The following is a 12329-nucleotide window of genomic DNA, read 5'->3' as shown; positions in this document are numbered from 1 at the left end:
ATGGGTATAGGTATTGGTACGGTACAGGTATGGGTATCAGTATGGGTATGGTACAGATATGGGTATGGAATAGATATGGGTATGGTACAGATATAGATATGGGTATGGGTATGGTACGGATATGGGAACTAGCAAATGCGAGTGACAGAGCATCTGCTAATATATATGTTCATCTACATTAATGCATTGCGATAGTCCTTACATATTTTTCTGGTACTCTCAGTTAGTGTTGCTGGATCTGAATCTGTCCAACGACAGTCGCTCAAACTGTTCTATTTCTCGTCCTCGTTGGCTTAGCAGTCGAACACAAATCGACCCTTAGATAAGACAAAGTCCCTGCTAGCTAATATCATTCTCTTCAACATCAAATTCTGCCTTATATCTTCCCTAATGAGTTCTTTATTAAACCTTATCCCGAGAGAGAAGTTGTGGATGGCAATGAACCAGATTTTAAGGATGGCTTCTGAGAGCCTCTAAATCAGCTCTCATACTGGATGGGTTACTTAAATACAAGCATGGTTAGAAAAACAATTTAATGAATTGTAAATTCAATGACTACATCCCTAATTAGCCTACGGGGGTCAAATTCACAGTGTGATTTACAAAACGAGAAAAGTACATCGTACAGTCAGAATCAGTGACTTGGCAGCTGAAGGGAGAGAATGCAAGAGTTCAGGAGTAAAGTGGAAAGAGCCAGAGAAGAGAGAAATGCAAATGGAATGTCAGAACTGCCTGAAGAGACATGGGATGATATGGAAGAGACTGTGGTTCCAGCAGCAGCAGAGGTTTGTGGGAGGTCAAGTAGCAAGCAGCAACAAGAAAAAGAAAATGGTGTAGGAATCATGAGGTTCAAACAGCTGTGAAGGAAGAGAGTCCAGTGAACACCCCATATTCGCTGGGGATGCGTACCGTATCCCCCCCGGCAAATAGCGAAAATCCGCATGAATACTTAAAACCCCTCTAAAAACACTTAGAACTGTCTCTTTTGATAGTTTAAACACAAAAAAACCTCTAAAATGCTTATACCTAAGTATTGTAATAGTTTTATCACAAAAAGTGCATTTAGTCATGAAAATGATATGAAAATACAGTAATTAGTGAATATTTCTCAGTGAAAAATACAGTGAATGGGCAAATTTTCCGCGAATAACGGGTAGATACGTTCCACAGAGAAACCCGCAAATAGGCGAGTCCGCGAATAGTGAGACCGCGAATACGGGGGGGTTTACTGTACAGCCACAAGAAGGTGGGAAGAAGATAGCAACTCCCAACCAAGAGAGGAGTATAGACAGACAAAGAGAAAGGTAGCTATTGCAAAGGGAGAAGCCATGAGAGAGTGGTATGAGAAGATGGGCCCACCAGAGCGAGAAAAGACAATCTACAGAATTGCAGAAGCGAGAAGGAAAGACAGGCAGGATGTAGGAGGGGTAGGAATTATCGAAGATGAAAATGGAAATATCCTAACTGAGAAAGAAGAGGTCAAGAGAAGATGGAAAGAATATTTTTCACAACTATTAAACACTGAGAATGAGTACGGAGAGCTGGAGAATGTTCCCCCAGTTGAAGAACCAACGGCAAACATGAGAGAGAGTGAAGTCGAGAATGCCAAAAAGAGAGGAAAAGTAAACAAAGCTGCAGGAAAGTCAGAAGTAACAATAGAAATGATTAAAGCATTGGGAAACCTAGGTGGGTGCACTCACTACTGGGAAAGATTCGGGATGTAGAGGAAACGCCAAGGGACTGGAACGGTATTTGCACGATTAAAATGTATAAACAAAAAGGCGACGTGTTAAACTGTGGGAACTACGGAGGAATAAAGCTTTTGGAGCATGTGTTCAAGATGCTAGAAAGAAGAGTAGGAGGGAGGTTGAGAGAGCTGATAGATATACATGAACTTCAGTTTGGGTTTATGAAAGGAAAGAGCTCAGTGGGTGGTATTTTTGTAGTACGAAAAGCCCAAGAGAAGTATTTAGCAGGAAACAGGAAAGTTTACATGTGTTTTGTGGATCTTGAAAAGTCATATTACAGGGTACAGACAAAATATGGGGAGACTGAGACATTCCCCGTGGAGGTTGGCCTCCATCAAGGATCAGCTGAGTCCATTCTTGTTCCTCGTCGTTACAGACACTTTGACATCAGAATTAAGGAACAACGAAGAACTGTGGGAACTGATGTTTGCTGATGATTTAGTCATTACAGCACACACAGAAGAAGAACTGCAAGAAAGGTTTTTAGCATGGAAAGGAGCCCTAGAAAAGAAAGGATTGAAAGTGACCATTGGAAAGACAGAGCTAATGATTATTAGTAAAGGACTTGAAGAAGTAAACATTCAAGTGGAAGATGGTACACTGCTAAAACACAACAATGAGTTTAACTACTTGGGATCAATAATAACAGAGGAGGAAGGTACTGAGAAAGCAGTGAGACAGAGAGTGAAAGATGGACGACAAAAATGGATAGAAGGAACTAGAGTTGTTTTCGACATGGAAATGCCATTAAGGCCCAAAATGAAGATTTATAAGACAGCATCAGGCCCGTACTATTATATGGGGCAGAAACTTGGGCACTTAAGAGGAAAGAGGAGGGACTGTTGGACAGAATCGAGATGAGGATGGTGAGATGGATTGCTGGAATATCACTGCTGGAACGGAGGTAGAGACAAGATATAAGAATGTGTGGTATATGTAGCGTAATAAGAAGAGAGAAGAGGTGGAACCAATCAAGAGAGCTAAGAACATACCAGTGATGGGGAGGAGGAGTGGCGGGGCGACAGCGGATCAGACGGATGGATGTGGTGAGGAGGGATATGGGTGAGGTGGGATTGGGGGAGGAAGATGCAAAGAATAGAAATAGACGGAGAAAGTTGACTCGAGCGGCTGACCCTGCTATATGATGGGACTAATAAAGTCAAAAGAAAAAGAAGAAGAAGAAGAAGAAGAAGAAGAAGAAGAAGAAGAAGAAGAAGAAGAAGAAAAGAAAAGAAATCAGTCACTCAGGTCAATGAATCATTGGAAGACAGCTCGCAGTCAAGCAGTGACTTCAATGCCTCGTCATGTGCCGATCGAGTCTCTCCTTCCTCGATCCGGGAATGTTGTTCTAGGTCGCTCCTCCAGGAAAAGGTTTTCCCACCTTCCCCGCACACAAAGGGCTTCTCCCTATCCGCTTCCTTTCTGGAACGTGCCAAATCGTCTTCACCTCCAATTGCCGACATAAAATCCTCAGAGCGATGTTTCATGTCTCCACTGGACTTGCAACATACTTCCACTTCCGTCTTGATTTCTATCAGTGGCTCCAAGGAGAAGGAGGTATTGCAGTCCTTGCAGACGAACGGCCCCTCTCCTGCGTGGACCTTCAGATGTGACTTCCGTAAGAACACCTTGCCGCAGTCGGAGCATCTGAGGGGCTTCTCACTTGTGTGAGTCAAGAAATGTCGCTTCAGGCTGTTCCTCCTGGAGAACGTTTTCCCACACTCGTCGCAAGCAAACGGCTTCTCCCCGAGATGGATCCTCACGTGGCACTCGAGGTGCGACTTCCTGGGGAACGACTTCCCACACTCCTCGCAGGCGAAGGGACTCTCCCCTGTGTGGATCACCATGTGGGTCTTGAGACTCGACTTCAGGGAGAACGACTTCCCACAGTCCTTGCAGGCGAAGGGCTTTTCACCCGTGTGATTCAGGAAATGTTGCTTCAGGCTGTTCCTCCGGGTGAACGTTTTCCCACACTCGTCGCAGGCAAACGGCTTCTCCCCGAGATGGATCCTCGTGTGGGTATTGAGATGCGATTTGTGGGAGAACGACTTCCCACAGTCCTTGCAGGCGAAGGGCCGCTCCCCCGTGTGGACAACCATGTGGGTCTTCAGATGCTTTTTCAGGGAGAACGACTTCCCGCAGTCCTTGCACACGAAGGGCCTCTCTCCCGTGTGGATCGCCATGTGGTGCTTGAGATTGGATTTCTCGGAGAACGACTTCCCACAGTCCTTGCAGGCGAAGGGCCTCTCCCCCGTGTGGATCGACATGTGGGCCTTGAGGTACGACTTCCTGGAGAACGACTTCCCACAGTCGTCGCACGTGTACGGCCTCTCCCCGGTGTGGCTCCGGAAATGTCGTTCCAAGCCGCTCCTCTTGGTAAAGGCATTCCCACATTCCCTGCACACGAAGGGCTTCCCCTTGTCGACCTCCTTTCCGATAGGCAGCGAATTGTCGTCGTCTCCGAACGCTGATGTAAAATCCTCGCAGTGATACTTCATGTCGCCGTCAGACACATAACACACCTCCACTTCCGTCTTCATTTCTGTCTTGATTTCTGTTACTGGATCCAAAGAGACAGAGGTATAGCTGGCTGGGGCATCACTGCCCGCTAAACCTACATTTTCATTCTTGACGAGAGACAGGGATGCTGGATCCTCGGTCTCGCTTTTCAACTGATATTCCAAGATGCTCATTTTACCCTTTGGTCCTTCAATGTCTTTTTTTTTTTTTTTATTTATGGGATTACCAACTTTTTTACTTTATTCTATTGTCATTCATTGCTTCTATCACTATTATTTTTTTCCTATTTTATTTTCTCCATTTCGTCAGTGCACAAATTTGATATCTAGAATCTTTTATTCACCATTTTAGGAACATATTCAACACCTCACAAGAACATGCACTTAAATTCATCGCTGGATGCTCATTCATTCCCGAGACCTTGACAATGCAAACTGACGACTTCTCGTTCAAGGATGGAAAGTCTGAAATATGAGAAGGTAAAAGATTATTATAAAAAATTCACATAAAAATCAAAATCTTTAAAAGTAAATTGTATTTTTCCAAACTATACAAACCCGAGGTCCTTTACATTGGGAATTGCTTTCAGCGTAGGCTGGAAATGGCCGTTGAACTTTCGAACAAGGTGGTTAGGCAGTTAACTACAAGCTGGGAGGTGGGGGTACCGCCTGCCCGGATGTAAACATTCCAATCTGCCTTTCAGTCCAGGTATCATATTGAGGGGTGGCATGAGGTGGGCATGAAATGTAATGTAAAGGACCTCGGGTTTGTATAGTTAAGAAAAATACAATTTACTTTTAAAAACTGTGATTTGTTCCAACACGATATACAAACCCTCGGTCCTTTACATTAGGAAGACTCACTGGTTGGAGGGAGGAATCTGAGTGAGTCTCTATGAACTGATTGGCATTCACCACACTTGTCTTCCCTTCCTGGTCGGTGAGAGCGAGGAAGGGAAAACTGCCTCTGACAAAATGATCGGGTTGTAATAAACGCGGGATCATTTGTCAGACTTCTGGGTCCCTTTGCATGAAAGAGGAATCGTCAGTTCATGCAAAGTAGGCCAGGAAGAACTTGGAGTCGGATGACATTAAGGCAATCACAAGCATTGGGTTTATCTTACTGTCATGGTCTCCTTCCCCAAACCAGCCCCTTTGCAAGGGGAAGGAGTGGGGTTGCTTCTATAAACCTGAACGGAAAATAGAACGGGAGCTCCCGTTGGGTACTTACCTGCATCGACCGCCAGATCTAGCATGTAACGGCACGTCCGCTCTCTTCCCGTGGGAAGAGAGCCATGATGGGGAGAAAGAAGAGAGGCCAGTCACTCCACATTCATTCTCCAATCACAACCGTACATCTTAGGCGAGATGCAACCTGTCCTGTTAAAGGAGCTGGATAAGCTAAGTAACTTGTTGACCAGCCACCACTGGACCCAAGCTCTCCTAGGAAAAATTTATTTTATGTGGCTAGGACCAACTGGTTACCTGCAATGGGACAACATCCTGGAATCTGAACTAGGATAGCTTGAGGGTGGTCTGTTCACCAGAAATAAATTCCAATTCTTCATTGGCTAGTCCTTCAGCACCTGCAAACGGTACCACCCATCCAATGAGGAACTGGAACTTGTTGAGCAGCCACCACAGGACCAATGCTGTGGACTTGTGAGCTCCTGGAGGTAGAAGGAGGTGAAGGTGGTCTGTTGGAGACCATTCAGAACTCCAATGCAGCAGAAATGCTACGCTTGTGAGCTCTCGGATGAAGCTTATCGTCTTCTCCAGCAGCAGAATACGAAGCCAGAAAGAGATCGTGTTCTTGGACACTTCTTTCTTGGTTGAGCCAGTACTAACAAAGAGTCATCGATACTCAGGCCAGAGACGACATGAGTCCTCTTCAGATAGTGCCGCAGCACTCTAACAGGACACAGTAGCATCTCATTCTGGTTCATTACCTACAAAGTCCTCTAGGGGGGGATCGTGAAGGACTTGAACTGTCGTCAGGGACTGAAATTCTGTCTTCGCCACAAAAATTGACGCAAATCGAGTAACCCCCATCCCCTCAAGTGTTTAACATCGAAGGAAAGTCCATGCAGTTCACCAACTCTCTTCGCCGATGCCAGGGCCAGCAGGAAGACGGTCTTGAGGATCAGATCCCTGTCTGACGACTCTCGTAAAGGCTCGACACGGCACGGGTCAGGCTCCTTAGAACGAGTCACATCACACGCAGGGGCCTGAGATCCCTGGGTGGGCAAGACCTTTCAAGCTTCTCATCAGTAGGGAAATCTCGAAGAATGAAGAGATGTTTACTCCTTTCAGCTGCAAGACTAGGCTGAGAGGGGAGCGGTAGCCTTTTACAGCTGAAACGGAGAGAAGCTTCTCTCAGCGGAGGAAGATGAGGAAGCCCGCGACCTGCTGAACAGTAGCTCTGACCAGAGGGATACACCGCCCACTTGCACCAACCACACAAGGTGGATAACCTCCCTGGTATACCATGAAGAGGATTGTCAGGGACTGCCACCTGCCCAGTGGTAAAGCTCTTGCTCGCGGGGGTGGATAACCTCAACCGTTGGACCAGGACTGACTCCTGATGGTGCCTCAGAGGGAGAGCTGCAGGTTGGGCCAGGGGATTGTCTCAGCACCTCAGAGAGCCATTTAGCAGGTCAGCCACCAGAATCATTCTGGGATTCGGAGTGATCATCACTTGGTTGATCATTCTATGAACCAGACAGAAAGGAGGAAAGGCTTTAACGTTGAGGTTGTCCCATAGGTGCTGGAACACGTCCTCCACAGCGGCCCATGGGTCCGGCACAACAGAGCAGAAGGCCTGGAGTTTTCTGTTGTGTCGGGTGACGAACAGGTCGATGACTTGATGCCCCCACAGGTCAAATAGCCTTTTCGTCACTTCCGAGTGAAGGGACCATTCGGTTCCTCTCACCTGATTCTGGCGGCTGAGCTTGTCTGCCACAACATTCCTCTTGCCTGGAATGTACCTGTCTGACAGCTCTACCAAGTGAGCCACAACCCACTCATTCACCTCCATCGTCAACTGGTGGAGCGGGAGGCGATACTAGACCCCCCTGCTTATTGACGTATGCCACTACCATGGTATTGTTGCTCATCAGTACCACGGAGTGTCACATCACTCAATCCCGGAACTCTTGGAGAGCCAGGAAGGCTGCCTGAGTTCCAGGATGATGTGAAGGTGCTTGTCGTCTCGGTGCCACACTCCCGAAGTCAGCAACTCCTCTAAGTGTGCGCCCCATCCTCGGTCAATGAGTCTGAGAACAGCAGCATGTCTGGAGGGGAGTAAGCAGGGATACTCCTATCAAGAGGTTCCTGTCGTCCATCCACCAGTGAAGGTCCTCTCTTACCTCCTCGGAAAGAGGGATGAGAAAGGACTGGGGGTCTTGGGACTGGGACCAATACTCCTTTAGTCTCCATTGTAGAGACCGCAGGTGCAGACGCCCATGAGGTACCAGCTTCTCCAACAACAACAGGTGGCAGATGACGACTTGCCATTGCCAGGCTGGCTGTTCCTGTCAAGACAGGAACAGCTGTGGACAGGAACAGCTGTGCTGCCTGCCGGAACCTGCTGATACAAGAGTCCGAGGGAAAGACTTTTACTACTACCGTGTCTATCAGCATGCCCAGGTACTTTATCCTCTGCTTGGGGGAGAGATCCAACTTCTTGAGATCCACTGTGACCCCAAGATCACGGCAAAACTTGAGGAGTTGATCCCTGTCCTGTAGCAACTGCGAGCAGGAGCTCGCCAGGACGAGTCAGTCGTCGAAATACCTCAGTAGACATATTCCATGCGAGTGGGCCCAAGCTGACATGAGAGAGAAGACTCTCGTGAACACCTGGGGAATGGTCAAGAGCCCGAAGCAGAGTGCCCTGAATTGGAAGACCGTCTCCCCGAGGATAAAGTGGAGGTACTTGCGAAAGGACAGATGAATGGGTATTTCGAAATATGCATCCTTCAAGTCCACCATAAGCACGAAATCGTTTCTCCCTGATGGAAGCAAGCACGGATTGCACCGTTTCCATCATGAACCGAGTCTGGCGAACGAATCGGTTCAAGGGAGAGAGGTCTATGACTGGTCTCCATCCCCCTGTGGCTTTCTCTACAAGGAAGACACGGCTGTAAAGACTGGAGACTGGTCCGATACGATTTCCACAGCATTCTTGCTCAGCATGGCTTGCACTTCTTGTTGTAGTGTAGAGTCCTTTGGAGTTCCTTGGACATATGTGCGGAGACGGACCGGAGTGTAGGTGACGGGAGGCCAAGACTTGAAGGGTAGTAGATATCCCTCCCGAAGGACATCTACTATCCAGGTCTCGGCTCCGTGTCGCTGCCATGTTGCCCAATGGCTTGACAGGCAGCCCCCACCTTCGGCAGCATTTGGGGGGGAATGCCGCCCCTAGCATTTCCCCTTCTTCTTCTTCTTCTTCCCCTTGCCCCCTTTTCCGGATTGGAAAGCGGGCTGAGAGGGGCAGGAAGACCCACCCTTTCTAGAGGAAGAAGAAGGCTGGGTGTTTCCACGGGACCCCTTCGAAGACTGGGACTTCTTAGGGGCTGAGGAAGTACCAGCCTGACCCGAGGGCCTGGCCGCAGTGAAACGCGAAGACCTGGAGGTCTTGGCCACTGCCTGGTGAACAAGGTGGTCGCTGTCATCGGCCGGGCACTTGTCCACCGCAGCGTCCACCAACTCTCTAGGGAAGAGAGAGGAGGAACCCAGCAGCGGTCCGTTCCGCAGGGTCGTTGCTGACTCGGACCCCACAGACCTGGAGAAACAAGAAAGAACGGCGTCCCTTCGCTTCAGGACCAGGTTAGCCCACAGGTTTGCCATCTAGTGGGCGAGGTAGGAGATGGCCCTACCTACAGACTGGCACAGTTTCCCGGGTAAGATAGCGCCTGAGGAAGCAGCCACCTTGGATATTGTGAAGGACCACAGAACCAGTCAGAAGACTGCCTGGAAGGCCGCCATGGCGGTGGCTTCCAGGGTTGTGGCCTCTTGCTGAGAGGGGGAGATACTCTCTGCAGTAAGTTGCTGCAACGAGAGACCCAGATCTAGACGAACCAGGTCCGGGTCCGCCAACCTGCTTAGGTGGCAATGACCCCTCCGACGGTGCGTGGAAATGCTTCTGTCAAGGCAGAGGAGGGGGAAGAAGCTTGTCCGAGCTGTTCGATCGGAGAGAAATTGTCTTGCCCAGACAAAAGACCATTCACCTGATCGAGTACCCCCTCGGCAAGCGTGGACCACGGCAGCCCCACCGAAGCCTTGGGTTCCTTCTTGGGTCCCCAGTAGGATTCGAGGCACAACGGACGATCCACAGACGAGGCCATGGTCCCTTCCCCGAGGTCGTTGTGCTGACGAATCAGCCCAATTACCTCAGCAAACGTCCTCTGTATCTTGGGGGTGTCCGTCCTGGGGAAGAGGACCCTCGAGTCCTTCCAGGCTGCGGTCCTTCGGATCTACTCTCCCTGCAGGAGGGAGAGCCTTGGCAGACCCCCGTGATCCTTCCTGCACCATGCGGGCGTACGACCTGGCCGAACCGAGGACAGAGCCAGGTACATACACCCCCTGAGGTAGAACTCTGGGGAGACAACTCGCCAGAGTTCTTCCTCTCCAACTCGTGCCCCCTGGCAGGAGCCCAGGAGGTAGAGGGGACAGGCGAGGAGGATCAGGCGCTCCCACTGGCCTTGCTGGCAGAATCAACAAGGAGCAGCGGGCTGGGAGCGGTCACCAACCCGCGGTGGTGATGGCAGCCAGGGTCGCCGAGAGCGCTTTCGCCTGGGCGAAGTGGTCCTCTTGGGAAGACTGAGCAGGGGACCTCTTCTCTGCTTCTTCAGGTGTCCAGACCCGAGGGACCAGTGCACCTTCCTGGAAACCTGGCTTGGTACTAAAAGAAGCACCAGCAGGAAGAGTTGGGGCACCTGCATACCCGGACTTTTTCTCTTGTCCCGAGCCTGAGCCTGTATGGAGAGAGGTTTCTCCCGTACCAGACTTGGGTACTCAAAGCGACTCGCGAGCGAGTGTCTGACACAGACCCGCTGGCCTTAGAATCAGGCTTCTTCGGCGCAGTGGGGGGAGTGCAAACCGTGGTCTGCATGCCCTCAGCTCCCGATACGATTGACCCGGGGGTCAGCGCAGCGGTTCCCTGATCTGTGGATTGGGAAGAGCCAATGAGAGAACCCACTGCCTTCCCTGTGGAAGGAAGCAGTCCCTTAGAGGTCTTGGGCCAGCAGCTACCAGGGCAGATACAGCAGCACGGGAGCCAGGACAGTCCAGGTGCAAAACCAGGGTCGGAAGCATGGGTGGCGCAAAGGAAGCCAGGCCGGGCCGAGTGTCAGGGAAGCGAGGCGCCGGAACCGTGGTCAATAACGAGCGTGGAGTCAGCAACAGGAGCAGGCATAGTCATGGAAGGCACCGACGACGTCATCATGAGCGAGGGGCCAGGCAGGGACAACGGGGCCAGGAACCCAGGAGGCAGCGGCACAGAGTGGAATATGGCAGGAGCGGCCGAAACCTGGGTGTCCAGGTGCGAGGCCACCGTCACAGGCAGCTTGCCGAATGACGACACGGTGACAGCCGTGGTGGTGGAAGCTGTGGCTGAGTGGGTCGTCACCGGAGTGCCAGACAAGTGTGACAGAGGACGCTTCCACCCCCAAAATCTGAGGACAAAGTCGGGTCAAAAAGGGAAGCCTCTAATTGCTCCGGAGGAAAAAATTCGCCCCCGGAGCGAGGAGAGACCCCAGAGAGGGTGTCCTGAACCGCTCCCCCGTGGCCTTCCACACCCGATGAAACGAATGAGGAAGGGGAGGGGGAGTCCTCACCCGAGGGAGAGGCAGCAAGAAGGGGAAGCTTGCCGGGAGGGAGAAACAATCCTGACGGATCGGCCACCACAGGAGTCATCAGGGGTGCGTTAGCCTCGGAAGATTCCTTGGCAGGCTTCCTATGGTAACGTCTCCTCCCTTCAAACTTCTTCCACTGCTCGGGAGACCAGGAACAACACTCGCTACAAGGCGAGTGCGCTAACACACACGTCCCTGTAAGTGGGGGCAGAGAATGTGTGGGTCCATGTCAACGCTAGATCTAAAAGTATGGCATTTTTTGCCTCCTACTCCAGGACACAAACACTGGGGGTAGGAGGACTTCAAGGGCTTATCAACATTCATACTTAAGAAAAAAAAAAAAAGGAAGTTCCCACCGGGAAAAGCACAAGAGCAGTCAGGCAGAGAGTGAGAGAAACAATGTCCGCAGTCTACGACGGCCAAAAGCAAACTGGAATATTTACATCCGGGCAGGCGGTACTCCCCCTCCCGGAGGGTAGTTAACTGCCTAACCACCTTGTTCGAAAGTTCAACGGCTATTTCCAGCCCACGCTGAAAGTAATTCCTAATGTAAAGGACCGACGGTTTGTATATCGTGTCAGAAACAACTGGAGCTTTTATTTTATTGTTCATAGTAAACCCATCAATCATACTGAGCCCATATTAAGGTCATGATTTCCACAGACACTCCGATTCCCACGTCTTGCAGACGACCAGTTGTCCACACAGAAGTGTCCGTACACCAACAGTTCACTGGAACTGCTTTGCTCATTCTGTCGTGTGTCTCACAACTCTCTCCACTCTGATGGACATAATCTTGCTGTCAAGTAACCTGTAACATGGATGTTAAGTGACGCTGTGTGCTTCAAGGACTCACTGAAATAATGTTGTACCAATTATTTCTTGGTTTCCATATCACGATTACTTCAATATACTTTCAAGAGTAATTTTTTGTGGTATTCTTTTGACAAAAGGCCTAGCAATAGTCCTGTCGACTGTAGTTAATAAGGAGATTATCTACCTTGTTACAGAGCTCCAGCGACCTTGAAAACTCTAGCCTTCACTCCTAAATGTATTGAGTTTTCGTGAGCTGTGCTCGTTAACAATTTACTTACCACAGTTCCCTTGGGAAGCATTATCAAAAATCCTGGGTCAAAAAGCTGGGCTTCCAAATTTCATCGTGGATATTTTTCTTTGAAAAATAGCAAATTTTAACAGAAATTTGCATT

The 12329-nt window shown here is 49.7% G+C and overlaps 2 protein-coding genes across 2 annotated transcripts in view; one reads left to right on the top strand and one right to left on the bottom strand.

The window, feature by feature from the left end:
* Nucleotides 1-515: 515 nt before the first annotated feature.
* The window catches only part of LOC136834465 (gastrula zinc finger protein XlCGF57.1-like), a 30190-nt gene continuing 18376 nt past the window's right edge, over nucleotides 516-12329 (bottom strand). Inside the window, exon 2 of the mRNA XM_067097069.1 lies at nucleotides 516-4732. Within this exon, the coding sequence (XP_066953170.1) occupies nucleotides 2993-4441 (1449 nt within the window). The 5' untranslated portion in view covers nucleotides 4442-4732 and the 3' untranslated portion in view covers nucleotides 516-2992. The remainder of the gene's footprint in view (nucleotides 4733-12329) is intronic.
* On the top strand, nucleotides 1350-1724 carry LOC136834156 (uncharacterized). The gene has a single exon (XM_067096421.1). It carries the CDS (start codon nucleotides 1350-1352, stop codon nucleotides 1722-1724), a length of 375 nt encoding a protein of 124 aa, XP_066952522.1.

The sequence above is a fragment of the Macrobrachium rosenbergii genome, chromosome 53 (genome assembly GCF_040412425.1).
Source record: "Macrobrachium rosenbergii isolate ZJJX-2024 chromosome 53, ASM4041242v1, whole genome shotgun sequence".
Classification (NCBI taxonomy): Eukaryota; Metazoa; Arthropoda; class Malacostraca; order Decapoda; family Palaemonidae; genus Macrobrachium; species Macrobrachium rosenbergii.
Note: the sequence above shows the minus strand (reverse complement) of the source record. Positions and strands in the feature narration are given on the sequence as shown.